Here is a 24,976-nt window from a genome sequence, read left to right as displayed (position 1 = left end):
AACCAAATTTGGTATTTACTTATTGCCGTAAATAGTGATTTGTTCTTCTCTACTTGAGAGAAATGTTAAATTGTTGGCTTTGTAATTAAGATGCATATTTATATATTAGTTTTACTTTTGATCTGATTGTGTGGCTTTACTGCAGAAGCCATGTCTTATATTCTTTACTCTTTAAACTCTTGCTTTCTTCATCTTCTGGGGGATGCCTATTTCTTTCATCCCCCTGCTTTTCTTCTTTTTCCCATCCATTTCCTTACCCCTACTTTTCACGCTATGTTCCTTCCTTTTTCCTTTTTTCCATATTTATTGGGATAACAAGTTTTCTTGTTATCCCACTAAGAGTCTTTACCTTACCTGTTGGTGGTCCTTGGCACACTTCCACGTGGCATGGGATGGGAGTCAGGGGGCAGAAGACCAGGTGTTCACTGCCTTCTGGTTGCAAAGTTGCCAGGCACTGGCACTCAACATTCTACATAACACACAAACTTTACACACCAACACTTATTCACACTTGCCGGCTTTGGCATGTTTTCTTTTCGGACACTACTGCAGCACATAGGGGAAACCCTGGAGACCGCCTCAAAAAACAAGAATACCTTAAATACCTTTATTTTATTTTTTTATTATTATTAGCTATATGGTGCAAGGAAGCCTGAGGCTTATGCTGCACCAGCCAAAAAAAAATTTCCCAAGTTACCCTAAGAAAGAGAGAGAGAAAAAGACAAGGGAATCACCAAGATAGAGAAGAATGATGATATCCAGCTCAGGACCCTGGGTGTGCCAAGCCCATACTCACCAAATGTGAGCCCGTGGGGTTACTTGGTGAATAGTTGGTAATAGCAGCAGCATGGTGTCATTATCACCTGGTGGCAACCAACATAAAACATTTTAGAAGTCTGTAACAAGCTGCTTAAATATTCAACCTCAAAGCTTATAATTTTGTATTTGCCTTATCACTTACCATTTTTTATGCTTAATGTATCTGTTTTCTACAAATGTGTTATGCATTATATAAGGGGTCTCAGAGGTCTTTAAATTGCATTGATATTTACAGAAGAAAAACCCCTTTATGTCAATGAGAAATTATGGGAGTGAAGTTGAAAAACATGTAATTAATGATACTGGAATTTCACATGATTAATTAATGATACTGGAATTTCACATGATTAATTAATGAAAAAACTTTTGAGCCTATTGGCAAGTAAGTAATAAGGTGTATCTAGAGACATAGGCAAGCCTGATCTAGAGACATAGGCAAATGTGATTTGCCTATGTCTCTAGATCAGGCTTGTCAAACTGGTCCTCCAGGGGTTGATGGCATATACCCTGTAATTTTAAAGGAGACAGCAAGTGAATGCATTGAACCATTAAGGCTAATTATGATAGCATCGCTGGACTCAGGAGATTCCGTTGGATTGGAAAAGTGCCAATGTATCGCCAATACATAAAGGCAGTTCTAAGAGTGTATTGGGAAATATCTGACGATTCAGTCTAACTTCAGCAGTAGGGAAAATCGTAGAGGCAATGATCAAGGGTACAATTCAGGATCATTTGGATAGAAATGGAATTCTGAAGGATACATAACATGGTTCTGTAAAGGGAAAATCGTGTTTAACAAATCTGGTTAGCTATTTTGACAGGATCACTCATGAGCTGGATTTAGGAATAATTTCAATGTTGTTTATTTATATTTCAGCTAAGCATATGACTCAGTTCCACTCACTAACAGTTATGGGTGGAAATTAATTCCCACTAACAATTATGGCTTGGCGTTCTCCTATATAGAACTGCAGTCAAATAATACAGAACAAGATACTCTAACATTGGCAGGATTCATTGTATAGACAGACTGCAAAAAAACAACATCAAATAAAGCTTGTAATTGAACCATGGCAGTTTGGTCTGCACAGGATTCATAAAGCAGAAGCTGTTCTTGCTCAGCTTCACATTGGACACAATCCTTTTTGCTTGCTAAGGGCTGATGACCCTCCTATGTGTGAGTACTGTGATTCTGTTTTATCTCTGAGACATATTTTAATTGGCTGTATAGCTTTTAATGATAAGCAGTTACTTTATAAGGTGGAAAAGGTTGGAATTACAGGGAAAATCCTTTGATGAATAGCAGGATAGCTTCTGGGCAGGAAGCAGAGAGTTGTGATAAATAGTTATTCTTCGGAATGGGTTAATGTAAGAAGTGGGATTCCCCAAGGATGATTATTGGGACCACTGTTGTTTTTGATTTTCTTAAATGACATCAATGAAGGGATAGAGGGCATGCAAGGAGTGTAACAAAATCAGGCAACAACTCAGCGTTGTTATGAGCCTATATGAGAGCTTGAAGGACAGAGTGGATGTCCTTGAAGGAACTAAATTGAGGGGCCCATCAAGCTCTCAGCTGCCCACATCAACGCCAGAGCTTGCACTTGGTCATCATCCAACACAGCAGCAACCCCCAAGGCAGAATGTGCTGGTCCCACAGGAACTAGTAGTTGTAGATGACTCTATTGTCAGTGAAATGGGGAACATGCTTTGTAAAAAGGATGGGTGGAACAGGACCAGGGTATGTCTGCCAGGGGCAAAGTTGATGATGTTGTAGAGCGGATATCATCTTTTAAGGGCACAAAAGGTGATATAGTTGTACATGTTTGGCACTAATGATATTAAGAGTAAGGGACCGGCAGAATTACTTAACAAGTACAGGTCACTGTTGAAAAAAAGCCATGAATTAGGGTTGAATTTGAAAGTGTCTGCAATTCTGCCCAGACACGATAGGGGAGAGAATATGATGAGAGCCCTGCCGATTAATTCGGCCCTGGAAAGATTGTGCAAGGCTCAAGGGGTAGAATTTTTTTCAGCCTGGTCTGTACTTGTTAACAGGAGAGACTGCTTCTACAGGGATGGGATACACTTAAATAGAAAGGGTGCAAGAATATTTGCTGATGCTATCGAGGCAGTGTTAGGTTGGTCGGAAAACGGCTAGCTTGGGGGGAAACAAAGACTAATAGATTAACAGTAGCCACTGGCAGAGATGAAAGTGATTTTTGCACTGCTTCTATTGGAATGAGCAGAAGCCTGTAAAACAAGATGCAGGATATTTCAGAGACTGCTGGGAGTCATTGTGGTACAAGTAAACACATGGGTTGTGTTAGGGTATCTAAGAATAGAAACAGGTGCATGTATACTTGCGTGTACACCAATGCTAGGAGTTTAGTAAATAAATTTGATGAATTTGAGGTATTGCTCAAAACATCAAAGGCAGATATTGTTAGGATATCAGAGACGTGGTGTCACACAGATATAAGGAATGCAGAACTGGAATTTGGGGAGTACAACGTCTACAGAAAGGATAGACAGGATAGGAAGGGAGGAGAGGTTATGCTATCAGCCAAGGAAGTGAAGCCAGTTGACATCGCTGGACAGTGCAGTGTTGAGTCAGTTTGGTGTGACATAAGCATTGGGAGATAAAAATTGAGAGTAGGAGTGTGCTATAGGCCTAATGACTGTGATGAGAATAATAAGAAACTGTACAGGAAAATAGAGTGGGCCAGTACATCAGAGAGTCTTATAATGGGGGATTTTAATTTTCCAGATATTGACTGGAATTTGGGGGCTGGTCACTTACACACTAGCAAGGCTTTTGTGGATTTATTGGATGATTGTTTTCTACATCAGCATGTTCGGGAGGCAACTAGAGGGAGTAATACTCTTGATTTGATTATTAGTAATGATTCTTCATGCATTAAGAATCTGCAGATAAAGGAACCACTAGGTGGCAGTGATCACAGTGTGCTGAAGTGGGATTTACTCAAAGAGGTAACTACCATTGGGGTAAAGGGAAGAGTTATTGCGTTTGTAAAGGCAACTATGATGGACTGAGACAGTATTTAAATTCTATACAGTGGGACCAACTGATGATGTTACCAACAGCAAATTCAAAACGGGAAGCATTCAAAGAACTTATCTTGGAAGCTACTAGGCTTTACATATCAACTAAGAAATATTGTTCAAGGTTTAGGCCTAAATGGATGGCAGATGAACTAATGAGACATATGGCAGAGAAGAAAAATGCATGGGATACATACAAATTAACACTTGACACAGAAACCTATGATAGATACAAGTTGATCTGTAACCAAGTTAAAAGGAGGTTAGGCAGCCGAAGGCAGATTACGAGAAATCTTTGGCAAGGGATGCAAAGAAAAACAGCAAAGAGTTCTGTACTTATGTAAACTCTAGAAGGAAGGGGATGAATCAGATTGGTCCACTTGATATTGCTGGGTCAGCTGTTGATGATCCTGCTCAGGTAGCTAACAAACTAGATGAATATTTTGCATCGAAATTCACACATGAGGAGTTATTCAGCGAGGGGAATGCCAGAGGTGTGTTCAACTCTGGCAGTAAGCTAGAGAATCTTTTAATAACTGAGAGTAAAGTGGAGGATAAATTGTTGAAGATAAACACAAGAAAGGCACCTGGGGTGCCTTTCTTGTGTTTATCTTGTGGGATCTATCCAGTTATATTAAAGGAGGCAGCAAAGGAAGTAAGCAAACCCTTAGCCATAATTATGAGAGCTTCCTTGGACTCAGGGGAGATACCTACAGACTGGAGATGTGCAAATGTGACCCCAATTCACAAAGGAGGATTAAAGGCTGACACAAGTAATTATAGACCTGTGAGTTTAACTTCTGTTCCAGGAAAATTAATGGAGGCACTAGTTAAAGAAGCACTGCAGGATCATCTAGACAAGACTTCAGTTATAGCTCGGACACAGTATGGTTTTGTTAAGGGGAAGTCTTGCTTGACCAATATGATTGGATACTATGATGCAGTCACAAAAGAACTGGATGCAGGGAATAACTTTGATATTATATATTTGGATCTTAGAAAGGCTTTTGATACTGTTGCACATGGAAGACTGCTGCACAAATTGGAGCAGTGTGGCATTGGAGGCAAACTGCTGCTATGGATAAAGTGGTGGTTGAGGGGGAGAAGACAGAGTGGTAATCAACGGACACTGCTCATCGTGGACTAATGTTATTAGTGGAGTCCCTTAGGGTTCAGTGTTGGGTCCATTATTGTCTTCTGTATTTATAAATGATATTGATGATGGTACATCAAGCTTAATGTCCAAGCTTGCAGATGATACGAAGGTTGGCAGGGTTGTCAAGGACACTACTGACACTATGCTGCGTCAACAGGATCTGGAAAGGTTGAGCAGATGGGCTGAGAGGTGGTAAATGAAGTTTAACATTGACAAATGTAAAGTACTACATATGGGAAACAGCAACCTCAGAGCAACGTATCAACTCTGTGGTACTACACTGACAGTGGTAGAGAATGAAAGGGACCCGGGGGTGGTTGTGCAGGCAGATATGAAGTTCTCTGAGCAGTGCAGACAGGCTGCAAGAATAGCTCATGGTGTATTGTCAATGATATATAGGAATTTTTCTAGCAGGGATAAGGAGGTCATTATTTTCTTGTATAAGGCAATGGTCAGGCCACACCTAGAGTACTGTATACAGTCTTTAGGCCTCATTTCAAGAAGGATGTAGAGCTGCTGGAACGAGTACAGAGAAGGGCAACAAGGTTAGTTAATGGAACAAAGGGGTGCTCTTACGAAGAAAGGCTCAAGTTTTGCAAATTACAGTGTCTGGAGACTAGGCACATGGGAGGTGATCTGATAGAGGTGTATAAAGCCTTGAATGGTTTAAGCATGCTCAGTGCTGATGGGATTCTTCCTCTTGCTCAGAATAATCACTTGAGAGGGCATAAATTCAAATTGAGGAAAAACAGATGTAGCATAGACGTGCGGAAATTTGCCTTTAGCCAGCGGGTGGTTGGTTGGTGGAACAGACTTCCATCCCTTGTTGTGGAAGTTGATAGCCTAAATAAGTTTAAGGCTCAGCTGGACAGGTATTTCGAACGAACAGAGGGGTGAAGTGGAAGTGGTTTTTTTTTTTTTTGGCTGATGCTGCATAAGCTTGCTTTCTTGCATCAAATGCCTCTACTAATGCTAATGTCTAAATTTGCAGATGATATAAAGATTGGTAGAGTAGTTAATGATCACTGCCAAGGAGAGCTTCTTCAGAGTGACCTAGATATACTTCAGAAAAATGGCAGCTATGCTTTAATCCAGCAAAGTGCAAGGTCTTGCACCTGTGGAACAGTAACCCCAAACTAACTTATACACTTGGTGCAGTTCAACTAAAGTCAGTAGTGGAAGAAAGAGATTTGAGAGTTACAATACGGTCAGACATGAAGTTCTCCAAGTATTGTAGATATGTTACAAGAAAGGCTCATTTGTAATCCTATCAATGATTTATTGAACATTTGCTAGGAGATAAGGACGTTATATTCCCACTACATAAGGCTATTGTAAGACCATACTTGGAATACTGTGTTCAAGTGTGGAGGCTGCACTTAAATAAACATCGAGCTTCTTGAAAGAGTACAAAGATAGATGGTTTTCCTGGTGAGATCAGCAAAAGGGCATCCATATGAAGGCAGACTTCGAATATGTGGGTTGCATAGCTTGGAAACTAGGCACCTTAGAGGAAACTTGATTGAGGTGTTAAACGTTCTGAGAAGGAAAAGTAAAATGAATGAGGATGGAATTTCCACAGTTATAAATGATTGTAGAACTAGGGGCCATAAATTCAAATTACGGGTGAAGATGTTTAGACTGGATTTCAGGAAGTTTTAGTTTATCCAGTGAGTGTTATAAATTACTAAAATAAGTTACCTACATGGGTGGTTGAGGCGGACAGTTTGGGGAAATTCAGAGGTCAGCTGGATGGTTCTTACGGGATGAGGGAAATGCATAGGTCATATATTTCCTTTTCTTTTTGTATTAATTATTTATTTTATTTTATTTTATTAATATTATTTTACTCTTTTTTTTGTTTTTTGACTGATGCAGCACAATTCTTAGGTTTCCTTACGCCATAAGGTCATTACTAATACTATACTGAAAAATTCCAGATTTGAAGATATATTGAATTGTTTTTTGTTGTTGAAGGTTGTTGAGTTATTTAGTTGTCTTTAGTTGTCTGTTTATTATTTGCAGGTAATTATTTATGATTATTTGTTTATAATTGAGGAGTGGAGAGAGAGAGAGAGAGAGAGAGAGAGAGAGAGAGAGAGAGAGAGAGAGAGAGAGAGAGAGAGAGAGCGCGTGCCTGCATGCTGTATCTCCCTTGTGTAGATGGGAGATATTAGTGAGTAGCTTTTCAAGAATTACATAATCACCATCTGAACAGGCCAATAACAAGTCAACAATTGCTAACGTATTGAAAACTGTACGATCTGCAGTTTTGAAGATAGTATCTTCTGCTTATATGCTTATAAATCCAGGAGGGGGGGTTATGAATATTGAACGATATACAACTAACACAAAATAACTGCATTAGTGCAGTTATTTTGTGTTAGTTGTATATCACATCAAAATCTACAAAAGTGAGATACTGGCACCACATTATCCTAGTATATTATTTTTTCCAAATTGTCATACCCAAATTGTTTTTTATAGGAGTGTGTTTGTGAGTCAATATAAGGGTTGTGGGGGTTGAAAAAAATACACACTAATTCATTTGAGAGAACTTTACTACCTCTGATAACTATAATTCTGATTGATGAGCCATTAAGAATTCCTCCATTATCTAATGGAATTCAAACCATTAGATAATGGAGACCTCTAAACAAGTGACAAGCAGCACATAAGTGCATCAGAGTTATTCCAGATATTTGCAGAAATATCCACTTATCCCTCGAAGAGAATCTTCATTTTCTAATAAAAACATTGCGTGCAACTTAAATATTTCATGTTGCAATGTAATTTGCCTATGTCTCTAGATCAGGCTTGTCAAACTGGTCCTCTTGCATTTGTAATGCCTCCTACCAAGTGTTGTTAACCTTCGCAAGTGAATAAAAATCTATATGAAATCAATGGTAAATGATTATATTTAAAGAAAATACACTAATATAAGATTTAAATAAAATTTATAACGAATGTTCAGTAATGTCTGATAGTCGTAAGATCACATATTTTATGACCTATGTGAAAAATATTTACTGTGTTTCTTTCAGTAATGCCACTTGTGTACACAGTAATGCTAGTGCGTACACACTAGTGCAGCCTACATACCCTTCTGAGTGATACAGACTTTTGGAAAGAAGTTATTTATAAGGAAATTGTCTTGATGAATGAGAGAAATAAAAAAACAGAAAGCAACGAAGCTACACTAAAATCTTTATTTTTACTTTAGAGATACAAATTGATTACTTAAAATGCATCTCTAGTGTCCTGACACCTAAACAACAGGTTGTGCTCACAGCCAAAGAACAACTAGGGAAACTATAAAATGATTTCTCCTGTGACCATCCAGATGTTTAAAAATCGTCTGTGAAAGTGATCTGCAGTATTTCGAAAGTAAATAACCGTTGTCTCTGCAGATATCTGGGATATCATTTTCAAAACTCCACCACTCCATAAAAATCATACCAACCTATTCCCCATTTCGTTGAAATTGTGAAGCGTGATCTCCTTGGAGGGTCTATATCAGTTTGTTGTGTGATCAGTGCATAACAGTTTGGTGTATGAGAGAGTTCGGTGAATGACATTGAATTGTCTCATACGCCATTCAGTGTACAAGATAAGTTGGCAAAAGGTAGCTATAACAATTTAGTGAATATGACAGTTTGGTGTATCATGCAGAGGCACCTCCATAGCCAGGGGGCCAGGAGCAGCAGTGCGTAGCACACGCTTCTTGATTAAACCGGGGTTCGAGCCCGTGACCACCAAATATGGAGGATGCGGAAAGGTCAGGGAATGACCCCTGCATATCCCCGGAGCAATATGGCCTTAGTTGCCAATGCTCCTAAAAACCGAATAACAACAACAATATCAGGCAGAAATCAGAAATAAACAAAATCAATGAAGGAAAAGATTTAGGAAACAAGATCAATTTTGGCAACTTGTTAAGGGGGAATGCAGAAATTTAGAAAAAAGAAATAATAATTTTTTTATCTCTTATAAAAGGATTCATGCTGATCCTTCTTATAGGTAGGTTGGAAAGCATGTATGTGACTCTGTTGGTATTGTAACATTTTTTAATCAGATAAGATTATATATTAATTTTTTTAGCATGCCTATTCAGTTGAATCTGCCACAGAACATGTGAAAATTCCTCATTGGGCCAGAGCACTTCCCCAGGTGTGACTCGTACGTGACTTGGACCCCCAATTCTGACCCCTCCAAGGAAGTTTACTCTTTACCTTTAACCCTTCCACAGTACTAGCCTACTACTAACTTCTTTAAATAAAATATATATAGCTTAGGTTGCAAACTGAACCTCAGAAGATGTACATTACCCAGTCACATCCATTAATGATCTCTACTTTTGGTCTCTGGAATAGCTCCTCCCCATGCATATTTCTGTGGTGTTTTTTAATAGGATCCCGTAAAAAAAAAGAAGTAGAATGTACATTAAAAAATGAAGGTGTATCGTCTCAAAGATATAAAATGCCAATGGTATCGTGATCACTAAGTTCACCATTTACAGAAACGGCTTGTTAAAAGTTTGCTTTCTGTCTTGCTTTGCCATACACTGAATTCCCCCAAAGAATTCACCAAATGATTGTACTTACCGAATCGTTGTAGCCACTACTAGTGTTTGACCAAATTGTCTTATAGACCAAACTGTCAGGCACCAAATTATCACATATACCAAGCTGTTGTATGTCTTGCAACAAATTGACGTGAACCTCTCTGTATTGCATGTTTCCATTTAGTTTCATCAATGTATTTGGTAGACTATCCATTGAATCTCAGAAGCTGAGCACTGAGTTCTTTGTTTATTTCAATTTAAAAAAAGTTGTTTGTTTGTTTGTTGTTTGGTTTTTAGGAGCATTGGCAACTAAGGCCATATTGCTCCGGGATGGATATGCGGTGGTCATTCCCTGACCTTTCCGCATCCTCCGTATTTGATGGTGATGGGCTCGAACCCTGGTCTAATCAAGAAGCATGTGCTACACACTGCTGCTCCTTCCCACCTGGCTACGAAGGCGCCATTTAAAAAAAGTATTCCAGCACATTGATTTGGGTGTCACCTGAGACAAAGACCTGATGTTCTTATACCATTTTAAAGTCACTCATACACAAACATATCCAGCTGTATGGGCACTCAGACAGGAAATCTTTAACTTTCTTTGTTATTGTTATTTGGTTTTTTTTAGGAGCATTAGCAACTAAGGCCATATTTCTCCATGGATATGCGGTGGTCCTTCTCTGCCCTTGCCACATCCTCCGTATTTGGTGGTCACGGGCTCGAACCCCGGTCTAATCAAGAAGCGTCTGCTACGCACTGCCGCTCCTGCCCACCTGGCTATGGAGGCTCCTTAACTTTCATAATCCACATCATATCAGCTATATTCTCTATTGCTTAGTCCAATTCCCCTATATGCTTTAGCAATATGCTCTTCTGTGCATCGAACCTATGAATCAAGATTTTTATCCCTTCAATACTGACTTCTAAAATGGCTGAATAGGATTGCAAGTCTAGCAGATACATTTCATAATGTGCCCTACTTACCAATCTAAATATGCTACCATGGCACTACCATATTATTTCCATCGTTGTTCAACTACTGTCCAGAATGATTGCCTCACCGGATATCTGGGGTATCCTTTCCAAACCTCCATCACAGTAATAAAAGCTGTACCAACCTATTCCCCATCAGATTGAAATTGTGAAGCACGACCTCCCTGGATCATGTTTTCCTACTTAGCAATCTATTAAATCTATTAAATACGTCACGGTATTTAATAGATTGCTCATTCACCCTCAGAAGCTGATCAGTTACAAAACCTGCAGATATTTTACAACCTTATTAAGTTATTAGAAATATTTATCAAGAGAAGTCTGGCAACCTTACCTCAGATCCACCTACTAAAATATCACAGAAGAAAGTTATTGTTTTAGAAGTGGATTTACATTAGGTAAACCTCTTGTGCTCAGGGGCCTCTTATTCCACAATGGATTATATTCATCCATTTTATAGGTATGTGCATAGATTTAAATCTTACAGTAAGTACACATTTTTTTTTTAATGATTATCCTCATTTCTAAATTGTGTAGTATTTTTATATTGTATTTCATTGTGATATAATATGTCCCTCCATTTCAGGATAGCTGAAAAGGGATATTTCTTTAGAAATAAATTGATGCTAATAATAATAATAATTTTTTCCTAAATATATGCCATCATTGTATATGACACAACATAGTCAGACTGTACTTAGTGGTTTTTACATGGACTAAAAGTCCATGTAACAAAAGAAGGAAAAAAGGAACAAAAAAGATATGGAAATAAAAAAAAAGAAAGGGAAAATTCTTGTTGATAAGTTTTATTTAGTTTAGACTTTCTTTATGCAATATCCCCTTCTAATAACACACGATACCATAAGTACCCCCTCAACGTGGGCACTGACATGCGTGGTGAGGGGGATCTCCTGGTGATATTGCTGGTCCTACAGATTTGTATCATTGAGATTTAATGACCACAGCCCAGGTTCCAGGCTACCACCATAGGAATCTGGCATGTTTGCTATGAGCTGCGACCTGGAAACTCGGAAATGGGGGATCCTGGTGGTCAATAGACCCAGCTTCAACACACCACTTTAGCCCTCTGTTTCAGCAAGATTGCTGGTCCTGGGATGGCTTACCTAGGATCAATCAGCTAGTGAGTGCACCTTCAAGGGCCAATTATGTCAATTCCATGCCCCCTGCAATCCGAGGGACAAGGTCAAGGTGTGTTTGTTTCATTTGCGGTCTCCAGGGTTTCCCCTATATGCCGCTGTAGCATCTGAAAAGGTGAAGGCCGGCAAGTGTATGTATGTAGGTGTGTAAGTATGTGTCTTGTTATGATGAGTGTTGAGTGCCGGCACTGGCGACTTTGCAGCCAGGGGGCAGGGGACACCTGGTCCCCTGCCCTCTGACTCCCAACCTTGGCCACGAGGAGGCGCGCCAGGTTCACTTTCTAGTTGAGACTCTTACTGGGGCTATCAGGCAAGCCTGGGAGCCCCAAGGGAAAGGAAGTGGAGATAAGAATTGAGGTATGGGGAGGTTGCATAGAAGATAAGGGGGAGTAGACCTCACATGAAATAGAAGAGAGAAGTTTACAATAGTGGATAGAGTAAAAAAAAAAAAAAAAAAATCCGAGGGACAGGATTCAGGCTGGCAGTGGTGCAGGTGGTGTCTGAATATCCCTAGTGTCCCACTCCCCAGCACATTTATTACTTGCCAGGTAGCAGCCATCCAATTTAGATTCTGCAGTGAGTGAGGAGCCCAGGCCCTGAATTAAAATAAACTCCATGGATCCTGATAATATAAACTCATTTTCTGGAACCCGAACACAGGCTCTACCAGAAAAATTGGATGTTGATCCAGATAATGTCACCTCAGCAAAAAGACATAACAGAGAAAATGCAAAAACCAGGAGAGAATGGTCAATGCTTATGGTATTTATAATGAAATGACATCCTCTCTAGCATGCAGTGGATCTGTTTCTTAAGCTTCTGAAGAAACAGATCCACTCTGGACCATTTAATTAGACTAGAAACATCCATCTGGGCTGTTTACCTAAAACAAGAATTTTGTTTATCTAAAACAAGAATTAATCAATTTAATTTTTAATTGCGTTAGATTGATTTTTAATTGTGTTCATTCGATTTTTAATTATTTTTTTTTTTTTACTGTTATGTAAGATTTTCGATTTTTTTCGTTTTAATTGCTGGAGAGATCATACAGAAGTGTTCTATGTATTATATTGAGGTAAACTTCTCTTATTATTTTACAAATATTGATATGAACGTAGAATGTATTGAGCATTACAGCACTGGTTCATACTATCTAAAACAAGAATGTCTGGATGTGTTCTCTGATATGGCAAAAGCATATGATACAACTTGGAGAATTGGCATTTTGAAAGACCTATATAGCCTCGGTCTTAGAGAGCACCTACCCATTTTTATTAAAATCTTTTTAGTCAATCAGTCTTTCACTTGTCCCTTTTGCAAAAGGAGGAGTATGGCAAAGATCAGTTTTAAGAGTTACACTTTTCTCTTTGTCATCAACATAAGTTCCATCACAGAACAACTTTCTTCAACTGTAAACAATGCCTTCTGTGTCCAATGACTTTAGCATATTTTCTCAGCCACTCAACATTGAGTGGCTGAGAAAATATTGAGATTATTGAAAGACAACAGCAACAAGAAACTGATTGCCTTAACTCGTGGTCATTGGCTAATGGATTCAGGATTTCACTGCAAAAGACCATTTGTGTACGTTTTTGTTGTAAGTATAATCTTCATCCTGGGTTATTCCAGTAGTGCTAGACACAAAATCCTCGGTACTTGTATTTAATAAAAAGTTGACCTTTTTAAAACATATCTGGCAACTCTGCACAAAGTGCTTGAATGTTCTCCATACTGTCTCCTCTGCTTTTTGGTGTACAAACTGTTGCACCTTATTACGCATACATTAAATTACCGTACATTAAATGCATTCAATCACATATATGTGACTGGTGCATCTTACTATGCATCTGCTCTATATTAAACACATGCCTGGGACCTGTAATCTAGTTTAAATCACATGCATTATTTGCATGCAATTGAAACTAGATTACAAATCCCAGGTATATATGCATCATCCAGAAACATTTATTCTAATGATGGATAGGTTGGGTCCAGCATCATCAGGCTATTTGTATTGCTACTGGAGCATTTCAAACATCTGTCCACAGCCGATATATATAAGCAAATGAAGCACTGTTATCATTTTGATGGAAACAGTAGTCTCTGAAGTATGCTTTAAAACTGAAATCCCTGCCAGACCATTCTGCGTGGAACTCCATTTTTCAGCCACAATGGGAACAGTTGTACAACATCCAGTAGAGTGCCAGACACTCTTTTGGTGTTTATGTTCAAGCACTACAGTAAAATTTACATATCATGGTAGACAAGGTTGCCCAAACACCAAAGCAAACCCGTCCACCTTGGTATGCTCATGTTCTACCATGCAACTTTTCCTTTAAGAACTGGGTAAAGTCTGATAAAATCCATATACCTGCAGTACTATTCAGTACACCAAGCTGAACATTCTGACTTCTTGCAGTTTTACACAGACAGCATGAAGTCTGAATCATCTAGGATTTGCTGCTATCTTTCCAGATTACTATATTCAAGCAGATTCTCCCTGAACTTGCCAGTATCAACAGTTTATTATATATTCTGATTCTTTGAGTGACTTTACTAGCATTGAGATATAATTCTCATCCAGTCCTATCTCAGGTTCAGCAGAAGATGCATTCACTCTACAAACATAAAATTTCCACTAAAGTTTGTTTGGGATTAGTGGAAATGATTTGGCTATAGTATCACCTAATTCAGCAATTCCCACTAACAATTATGGCTTGGCGTTCTCCTATATAGAACTGCAGTCAAATAATACAGAACAAGATACTCTAACATTGGCAGGATTCATTGTATAGACAGACTGCAAAAAAAACAACATCAAATAAAGCTTGTAATTGAACCATGGCAGTTTGGTCTGCACAGGATTCATAAAGCAGAAGCTGTTCTTGCTCAGCTTCACATTGGACATAGTCATCTGACACAATCCTTTTTGCTGACCCCCCTCTGTGTGAGTTCTGTGATTCTGTTTTATCTCTGAGACATGTTTTAATTGGCTGTACAGCTTTTAATGATACACGTCTTGCTGTTTTTAACCATTTGACTGAGCCTTAAACACTGAGACAGATTTTATCCAACAATGACGTGTCAGCTGTTTTAAATGCTTACAACTTATTAACTTATATACAAAATGAGCCAAAACATTATGACCACCTACCTAATATGATGTTGGCCCTCCACGTGCAGCCAAAACAGCTCATACCTGGAGAGGCATGGATGCTACAAGATTTCTAAATGTGTCTTGTGGTATCTGGTACCAACACATAACCAGTAGATCCTTTAACACCTGTAAGGTCCATGGTTGAGATGCCGCAGATCGGAGTTGCTGTTCCAACACAAATCACTGATGCTCGTGGGATTGATGTCTGGGGAATTTGAAGGCCAGGGCAATACCTGGAAGTCTTCCTCATGTTCCGCAAAACAAACAATCCGGACGGTGTGGCATGGCGCATTATCCTGCTGAAAGACAGCACCGCCAGAGGGGAAGACCATTGCCATGAAAGGGTGTACCTGGTTAGCAATGATGTTTAGGTAGATGGTAGACATCAGAGTGCCCGGCACATGGATGACTTGTCCATGTGCAGGGCACTCTGACTACAAATAAATGACTTGTCCATGTGCCGGGTGTCTCAGCAGAAAATTGCCCAAAGCATGATACCGCCACCGCCATCGGCTTGTTTTCATCCCACGGTGGTAGGTACTAACCACGGTGCATCCAGGCACCATCACTTCCCCAGGTAAACAACGTACATGTACTCGGCAATCCACAGGAAATGATTCATTGGACCAGATGACCTTCTTCCAATCATTCAAGGTCCAGTTTTGATGCTCGCATGCCCATTGTTGGTGCTGTCACCGGTGAACCGTGGTTAGCATGGGCACTCAGAGCAGCCTGCGGCTACACAGCTCCATTTTCAGCAGGGTTAGGTGCACTGTGTGTTGGGTTCGAGCCCGTCACCACCAAATACAGAGGATGCGGAAAGGTCAGGGAATGACCACTGCATATTCACGGAGCAATATGGCCTTAGTTGCTAATGCTCCTTAAAAAAAGCCAAATAACAATTACCAGCATTCCAATTATCGGCAAGTTGCACCACAGTCGCCCTTCTGTTGCCACGTACCATCCTGGAGAGCCTTCGCTTGCCTTGAACATCAATGAGCCATGGTTATCCAACACCTCGCTGGCAGTTTCTGGGTTTCCCCTCCTCAAACCACTTTTGGTAGGTACTAACTACGGCTGACCATGAGTACCCCCATCAGCCATGCTGTTTCGGATATGCTTTGACCCAGTCATCTGGCCACTAAAATTTGGCTTTTGTCAAACTCGCTTAAGTCTGCTGCCTTTCCCATCTGAAGAACAAGAGTAACGCTGATTAACAGAGCTCAGTATCGGGTGTTTTTTAATTCGTGTCCCGACCCGCCCACGTGCTGTAGTTCACCCACAGTTGCTTTGATTTGCATAAAGACTTGTTGGTCATAATGTTTTTTCTCATCCTTGTATAAATAAAACATACATATATTTTTAATCCATATACCACCTTTTTACCTCACACTTAACATAATTTTTATGAGATAATCTCTTTCAAAGGTTACCAGAACTTGTTTTTAAAATTTTATAACCTTGTCTCAGCACGTAACAGCCTTTGTCACTAATGCACCGATAAAACCTTAAACCCAAATCATAACATTTTTGTTTTGGCTTGCAGCCAAATGTTACCCTTAAGCTAGTTAGGCATCAGCTTTGTCATTCATCTGTTGTCATTTTTAAGCATGATACATATGTACACAAACTAGAAAAAAGATGGATATTAATGGCTGCCTAATGTCCAAACAAAAAATTGTTGCTATACATTTCTGTAGGAAGAACAGAGTGCATCCTGATCTTTAATTATTAGGAGTCCATGTGTGACAACCATGAAGTTGTCATTTTGTGATTATATGTCAGTCACCCAGAAAGCCTGCACAAATCAATGGATAGTATAGCAAAATCATTTGACTAATAAACTGAAGCAAGCAGAACATGAGCCACAGTTGTATATCTGAAGTTGCCAAACAGACAGACAAGAACTCATCCTTGACAGAATATACAAACAAAAACACCTTTAATTAAAACATACACCTTTAATCTTTTAAAAGGCCAACTGAATTTAATATATATATATATATATATATATTTTTTTTTTTTTTTTTTTGTATTCATATGTAAGTAGGACTCCTTTTACCATTCTTAGCTCTGTTCACCAGTAATTTTTCATACTTAGATTTTGGAAGTCTTCTCCCCCCACCATTTGTGGTTTTTGTTGCATAAATTTTCTTATAGTTATCATATGAAGCAGTGTCATGCAATTTCCTGTAATTTTTGCACAATCCTTTAACTGTATCATTTTTGCCATATTTATAAAAAATGAAACCAATTTTATTTTAGTCTTTCTTTTTTGGCACTTTTTAACTCCAACGAATGTGTTTGTGGCCTTCTGGATAAATTTTTTAAGCTTATTGTAATAACTCCAGTTAACTTCTTTGTTTATGACAAAGAAATTTCACTGTTCATTTTATGACATTATGATCTTGCCATTATCAGTTCTCAATATGTCATTTTTAATACACCTTGGTGGATCCCTAATGAGAATTTGGTCAAGAATATTTGACCCTAATTTTCTCATCAAGATGAGAAGGCACAAGGGGAGGGGCTTCAAATAATTTATTCTTTCTCTTTTTTGCATGAAATGCATACAAAATTCATCACAATAAATTCTCCAAATGGATGAATGTATAAGCACAGTGGTGTGAATTTGAGTATTTCTGGTAGGATCATCTCTTATCATTAAGAATCTACTTTTCTACATTTTATATATAGCAAGTTTCATTGTCTTCTATTCACCGCAGAGCTAGATGTATAGAACCTCCTTTTCCCCTTTTATTTAAGGAAATAAAATGGTGGAAAATGGTATCCTTCAGTTGAGATACCTGTGTAAGTGAACTGCTTCCAATATACAGGGTGTTTCAGTTAAACGTTTCAGAACTTCTAAGAGGGGTAGGGTACATCCTGACAACTCGAAATCATATAGCAATGTGGGGTCGGAAATGCTTTCCTGAAGCGGTGTTGTACACAGAAGCACCATAAAGAAAAGAGACCGTAAGTGAGAAATCGTTTTAATAATACATGAAAAGAAGCAAAAGGTACATGGATTAAAGTAAGTGTTCGAAGTTTCTTTCACGGGCTACAATGCACGCCTCACATCTCCGACGCATGGACATCCGAACATTCTGGAATACTCCAGGCAGCGTGTCCAGACACAGCAACCGGAGGATTATGCACCTCGTATTGCTTTCGCACAGTGGTACCTTGGAAAATGTGCTACAAATCCCCCTTTTCCTGCTGAAGTGTTGTTTTCCGATGAGGCATCCTTCACAAGGGAAGGAATTTTCAACACGCATAACGACCATATCTGGGCGGTCGAGAACCCGCATGCAATACGACGTCGGTCAATGTATGGGCCGGTATTATGGGAGATCACCTCATCGGACCTTACCTGTTACCGTGTCGTCTAACCGGACTTATCTACTTGATCTTTCTGCAGCAAGTATTGCCACAACTTTTGAGAGATGAACAGATTTCTGCATCGACGCAACACACAATGTGGTTCCAACACGATGGAGCCCCTGCCCATTATAGCGGAGATGTTCGTAACTACCTGGATGTCACATTTGGTGAACAGTGGATCGGACGTGGTGGTCCCGTGCGTTGGCCTGCTCGGTCACCCGACCTTTCATGTCTTGATTTTTATTTCTGGGGTCATATGAAATCGCTAGTTTATGACACCCCTGTTGACAATGCTGAGGAACTGGTTGCAAAAATCGCAGTAGCTGCAGAAGAAATTCGAAATTCGCCTGGAGTATTCCAGAATGTTCGGATGTCCATGCGTCGAAGATGTGAGGCGTGCATTGTAGCCCGTGGAAGAAACTTCGAACACTTACTTTAATCCATGTACCTTTTGCTTCTTTTCATGTATTATTAAAACGATTTCTCACTTACGGTCTCTTTTCTTTATGGTGCTTCTGTGTACAACACCGCTTCAGGAAAGCATTTCCGACCCCACATTGCTATATGATTTCGAGTTGTCAGGATGTACCCTACCCCTCTTAGAAGTTCTGAAACGTTTAACTGAAACACCCTGTATACGTTAGAAGAAGCCCATGAACATATGGACTTCTAACACAAATTACATATTCAAATAATATTCTTAAAAAGTGAACATGATTATAGTAACTGTTGAAATATTGCACACAAGACCTTCAGCACATTCTGCAGAACAATAGAACTGAGCATACGGCAATTAAGGCACAACATAATTGTGACATTACTTTGCATGGAAATTTAAGCAAGTGTATTGCAATTGCTAGCTCAGTATGCAGAAATTCACTTTTCTTTCATTGGCTGTAACTTATATTTGAATGAAAAGTATCCCTCTCCCATACCATGGCTGAGTTGGTCAGTCTTAGGTGAGAGTTACATGGTTTTTCTTCCAGAAACTAGGGGGTTTTTCATTCTATGAAACATACAAATAGAATCTAGAAAATATGCATTTTAAAGACACTATATACTGATACTAGTTCAATTAATTTCACATTCAATAGATGTGAGCCGATATTCATTGTATTAGTCTATACTTAATATAAACATTCTGTATGTAGCAATATGGACTGCTTGTGCTTTACATTTGTTGGATGTAACCCAAAAAGGAAGCATTATTAAACTCATGTTTAAAAATATATTTTTTATTTTAGTTTTGCACCTAGGATCTATCCCGAATTTATGAAACACATTTTATGAGTATCTTCCTTATGTGACATAGTCTAGCTGGGTAGTTTATTGGTAATTGAATTCATAATGCAATGACATATAACTATTTAATCTTTAAATATTACAATTTTAGGTTTGATCCAAAGACAGATACCTGGACTTCAGTTGCTCCAATGAGTATAGGAAGAGATGCAATAGGTGTTTGTTTGTTGGGTGATCGACTTTTTGCTGTTGGTGGTTATGATGGACAGTCTTACCTTAGTCTTGTTGAAGCATATGATCCTCAAAGCAATGACTGGGAGCAGGTAATATATATCTCTTTTTCCAAAGCAATTTTGTACCTGTTTATCCATTATACATGTATCACAGATATCTTATATGGGGGTTCAAAGGCATCTTAAAAGCAAGTTCATAAACTAAATTCAAACTATATTCATTACTTCACAGTAGGTACCATCAATGTCAATAGATAATTCCACTTATTTGCATAGCAAATAAGTGGTATAGCAAATAAGTGGAATTAGCAGAACGGAATATCAGAAAAAAAATATATAAATTCGTTTATTGCCAATTCAAGGGGAAAAAAGGCAATACTCCTAAACAGAATAATCTAACAGGGTTTACAAATGAAAATCTGTATTTTTCACTGTGCCATTTACTTTATAGAGGAAAATATTTCAATATCTTAAAATTAATTTAACTTATCTTTATAATCTTTACAGCTACTCCAAAAGAATACTAATGAGATTCATTAGTCTAGATGACAGGGTCCGGGTTCAGCATGGGAAACAACTGGCAGTAGTCAAGTGTCAGGAAGTCCTCAAAATGACTGTAATCCTTCATTGCACTTGTAGGCTTAATCCTCAGATTGTTACAGGTGCATGTCTTGAAAAGATGGGCACTTGGTGCATATATTAATTTATAGTTCAACCAGTGCAACATATAATATTCATATATTCTACAACAGGTTTTAACACTGATTTAGTAGCCCATAGACCAAGCTGTAAAGATGCATATAATAAGGGATGAGGGAGTACGTATAAGTAAAAGTATTTCAAGGCAGTTTTACAACAATCAGATTATTAAAAATAATTTTTTTTAAGTAGCCAAAAAACATGGATTAGAATAAACTATAATGGCCCTTTTACAGAGGTCAGAAATGAAATATGAACAATATTCTTATTATTAAAAACGAAAATTATAGTTCCTCAGAGCGGTTTAATATACTTAGAACATACATACAAAGAACGGTTTAATATACAAAAAGCTTTCGGCTGAGTAGACAGCCTTCTTCAGTTAAACAGAAAAATATTAAATGACAGTTAGAATGGAGATGTGCACTGCCAAACTGGTGCGTGAGGTTGAATGGCTAATTGTTAGAGGTTGAAGTTTGTGGCTGTGACATATGGTGGTGACGCGGCCAGCGTTTGCGTAAGGACAGAATTATTGCTTCTGTGATGGGGTTAACTTGACAACCACTGTTCCTGTTCAAAGAGGTATCCGAGCATTTTATGTTTAATGATTCCAACCAGGTGCGCCGTAGGTAATGGTGGGACCTGTCCACAATAAAGACATCGTGGTGTGGGTCAATGTCGTGGTGGGTTGTCCAGACGTGCTCGGCAATAGCTGAGTGCTCCACATCTGCCAAACGGATCGCCCTTTTATGTTCTGAGAGGCATTTCTTGAGCCGACGTCCAGTCACTCCAAAGTAGCAGCTAGTGCAGTCACGGCAAGAGATGCGATAGACCAAACCGCTCTGCAGAAGGGTGGGGACAGGTGTTTTCACGTTGGAAATGAGAGAACGTAGTTTCCTGCCTGGGAGTTGGATGCACTTTATCCCATGTGATTTTAGGATTCTACCGATCCGTTGCAACAGGTTGGGGTAGTATGGGATAAATGCCCTCGTGGATGACTCACCACTGTTGATGCTACTGTTGGTCACTATGTTGTCGCGTGCCTGTAGGTCACACCTGTCAAGGGTGTCGATGGGATAGCCACACCTCGCAAGGATCCCCTTTGATCCTGGTAATCTCTGTGCGTCTTTCACCTACAGAGCTAGAGTGTGTCCAGGCGCGAGTTAGCAAGGTTTGGGCAGTGGTGAAGAGGTGACCCCGTCCGTGTGCTGACCGGAAGTTGGTAAATTGGCCAGCACACATAGGTTTACGATAAACTGTCGTCTTCAAGCATGTCTTCGCGCCAGACAAGGGTATCTAGGTATGGTATGGTGTTGTTCGACTCCAGCTCAATCGTGAATTTTATGAAGGGCGATAGTGAGTTGAGGTGGGTTAGGATTCGCTGACCTGAGTCTCTAGGGATAACTATGAACACATCGCCTACATAGCGACACCAAAAGGCGATGTGATCTGGTGCGTGTGTAAACGCACGTCCCTCTAACTCCTCCATCACGATGTTTGCCGTGACCGAACTGACAGGGGAACCCATGCACCTGCTGGTAAATTGAGTCGCTAAACATGATTGCACCACCTGTTAAGCACAGTCTGAGGGCGGTGGAAATGTCATCCGGTGTCAGTCTGGTTCTGTCACTAAGGGTTTCATCATTGTCCAAGAGTTGTCTTGCACAAGAGATGGCAAGTTCCACTGGGATGGAGGTATTAAACCGCTCTGAGGAACTATGATTTTCGTTTTTAATAATATGAATCCAGAGCGCATAGGCCTCTTTCACCAATATTCTTATACTGATTAACAGGAAATGTGGCTTAAAAATATTATACTAATAAAATAAAATCTGCTTATATAGAAAAAAGAATAACAGGAAAAGAAGTGAAACAGTGTCTCTTTGCATTCTCAGGGTTACCAAAAATTAAAGAATACAAATAGAAGAATAATTTTTCAGAAGTGAAACTTAGAAGCACCAGTGAGATGATATCTCTTTGGTTAAAGCCCTCAGTAAAATAAATTTTCTTTTATTCTTTGTTAGGTGACCTTCATTTCATGCTCCTGAAATGAAATAAATTTTAATTTCAGTTTGTGACATCTTTAGCCAGTCAGGAGATGTATTATCTCACTGACATGCCCGAGTTTTCAGTTCTAAAAAAATTTTCTTCTGGTCATTTAATCTAGTTTATCATTTCTGTAAACCTGAAACCTGCAAAGGCACATATCATTTGACTGGCTTTTGGCATTTTCCTTCTTTTCCTGATATTATTTTCTCTGTATATAAGCAGGATTTATTTTACTATTTTAAAATGTTTATGGCACATTTCCTGTTTGGTTGGTGTTGACAAGAATATTGTTCATAAGGATTAGAGTAATTTGAAGTCTAGCAAAATATCAACAAGATAATTCAGTATCAAAAACAACCCTCAAGAATTTAACTGATTCAGAAGAAACTAATGGAGCAGAATGAAGCTTTGATAACACAGTGGCAATATAAAAAGGAACATATTTAGATTTTGCTATGTTGACAGAAAGACTAAATGACTAATATATCATTGGCGTTCTATCAAAAACTTTTATGTTTAATATGACTACTTTTCAGGAGAGCAAAAAAAACTGCTTATTATTTCAAGAAATTGAAGTAATTTTTTTCAAAACTTTTTTAATGGACACAGATATCATCTGGATCAATTATACAATTTCTAACTAGCACAAAAATCTTGTTATTTAGGGAGTTTTAATTACATACAGTAATTTGCTCCTTATATTGAATGTTACACCTCTACATACTACTTACTAATGTTACACCTCTACATACTGACAGTATCTAATATCACTGTGTTTTAAATTACACATTATTTAAAAAGTGATGATACCTACGTTGCTAGCCTAAAAAGGGTTTATTTATTTATTTATTTATGTAATACAATAAAGGAGAGGATGCATTTAAGCAATGAGCATGTGAACAATACATTATGTAGCATTACATTTGTATTTGATACATGTGAAAAGAAACAACTGAAAAATACACAGCATTTTTGCTGTGTATTTTTAAAATACACAGTTGAAACATTTTTGTCATTACTGCAACATAACCATTGAAAAATACAAAGCACTTTAACCTGCTTTCTGTTGCAAGCGGAATAACCATTGAAAATTTAAAAAAAATTAACGTGCAATGACACATCTGTCCAGTTCTTACATCTTGTCTTGAATGTGTAGACATTTACCTCCATCTTCAACACACAAGCGAGGTAAGTTATCATAAAAGTACCTGTAGTCATCCAAAAGTCATCCAATTTGAGTTCTTGTAGATGTTTAAACTTCTCCAAGGAAATGTCAATCCTTGAGTATAGAGGTTTTGTGGGAAAAGAAAGGTTTGCATATTTGTTTGGTCTTCTAGGCAAATGACACCATTAACCATTCATTGAAAGCTTATATTGGATTGTGCAGTTCATACAGAATTGCTTTTAGATCAGTGACAACTGGGTCTCCAACATGAACTGCAGGACAAATGCTAGAATAGTATAAATTGTTAAACAAATCACTGAAATCGTGGAAAGTCGTGACGTGTTTCGAATGGAGATGGTGAAGAGCTTGCATTTCTACAGATTTCAACATACTATGCAGGGACACTAATTACCTTTTTGCCAAGCTTTCTTTCTATTAAACTGTGACATCCATCTTCCTCCATTTGTGTATGGTTCTTTTGTAAATATTTCTGAATGAAAGTGATATTTTTTTGCACTGCGAGATTCAAAAGTGCATCTGCCGTTACCACATTCTGATTTTGGTATGTGCAACACATATCCGTGCAATTATTTTTTTCACAATTGGATGTAAATTGCATTCGGTTAGTAGGAAGTTGTAGAGAATTGATGAAAAAATATCAGCTGACATTCCACCATCTGATTCGTTCCATAGATAGCATATTACTTCTTCTGTTACTTGATTGTATATTGTATTTGTACTTAGAGTTTTGTTTTGTTGTACATTGCAGATATATGAAGACAGGGAGACAGGAGAATAGCCTGCACATCCATAGTATAGCACTGAATACTAGGATACAATTGTGTTTGTATCTTATCTTTTGATTTCTTGCCAGCTTCTTTCTTTCTTTCTTGGTGTGCATCAAAGTCTGATTGTGGAAGGTTTCCCATACTGTATTGTGAGCAAGTGTCGCACTGATCCTTTTTCGGGGCCTAGAGACTCAGATTCATGTCATGAAAGACTCTTTGAAATGCACTCCACGGCACTACCTCTTTGTTCTTTGCTGCTGCTTGTTTTTGGTATTCTTTGAAAAGATTGTGTTTGGATTCCCATATAGGTTCCAAGTACAGTTTTGTCATATCTGCACTGCAGTAATGAGACTCCAATTTTGGCACTTCAGTCAGGAAATATCTCAGGTACTGCTTCTGTTCATTGTCAGCATCTCTCTTCTTATTAGTTTCATTTGCCTTGTCACAGGGAGCAGTTGGTGTTCCATTAATACTTTTCACAGTCCTGAACCGAAAATTCTCCTA

At 38.6% G+C, this 24,976-nt stretch overlaps 1 protein-coding gene across 1 annotated transcript in view; it reads left to right on the top strand.

Annotated features, from left to right (window-relative positions):
- LOC150085545 (kelch-like protein 5) overlaps positions 1–24,976 on the top strand; it is a 380,377-nt gene that overhangs the window by 337,259 nt on the left and 18,142 nt on the right. Inside the window, exon 11 of the mRNA XM_090373332.1 lies at positions 19,690–19,861. Coding sequence (XP_090229458.1) covers positions 19,690–19,861 — 172 coding nt within the window. The remainder of the gene's footprint in view (positions 1–19,689; positions 19,862–24,976) is intronic.

This window comes from Mastigoproctus giganteus, chromosome 5 (assembly GCF_048544385.1).
Source record: "Mastigoproctus giganteus isolate SK-2022 chromosome 5, ASM4854438v1, whole genome shotgun sequence".
NCBI classification, from domain to species: Eukaryota; Metazoa; Arthropoda; class Arachnida; order Uropygi; family Thelyphonidae; genus Mastigoproctus; species Mastigoproctus giganteus.
The sequence above is the reverse complement of the archived record's forward strand: the minus strand, read 5'-3'. Positions and strand labels throughout refer to the sequence as shown.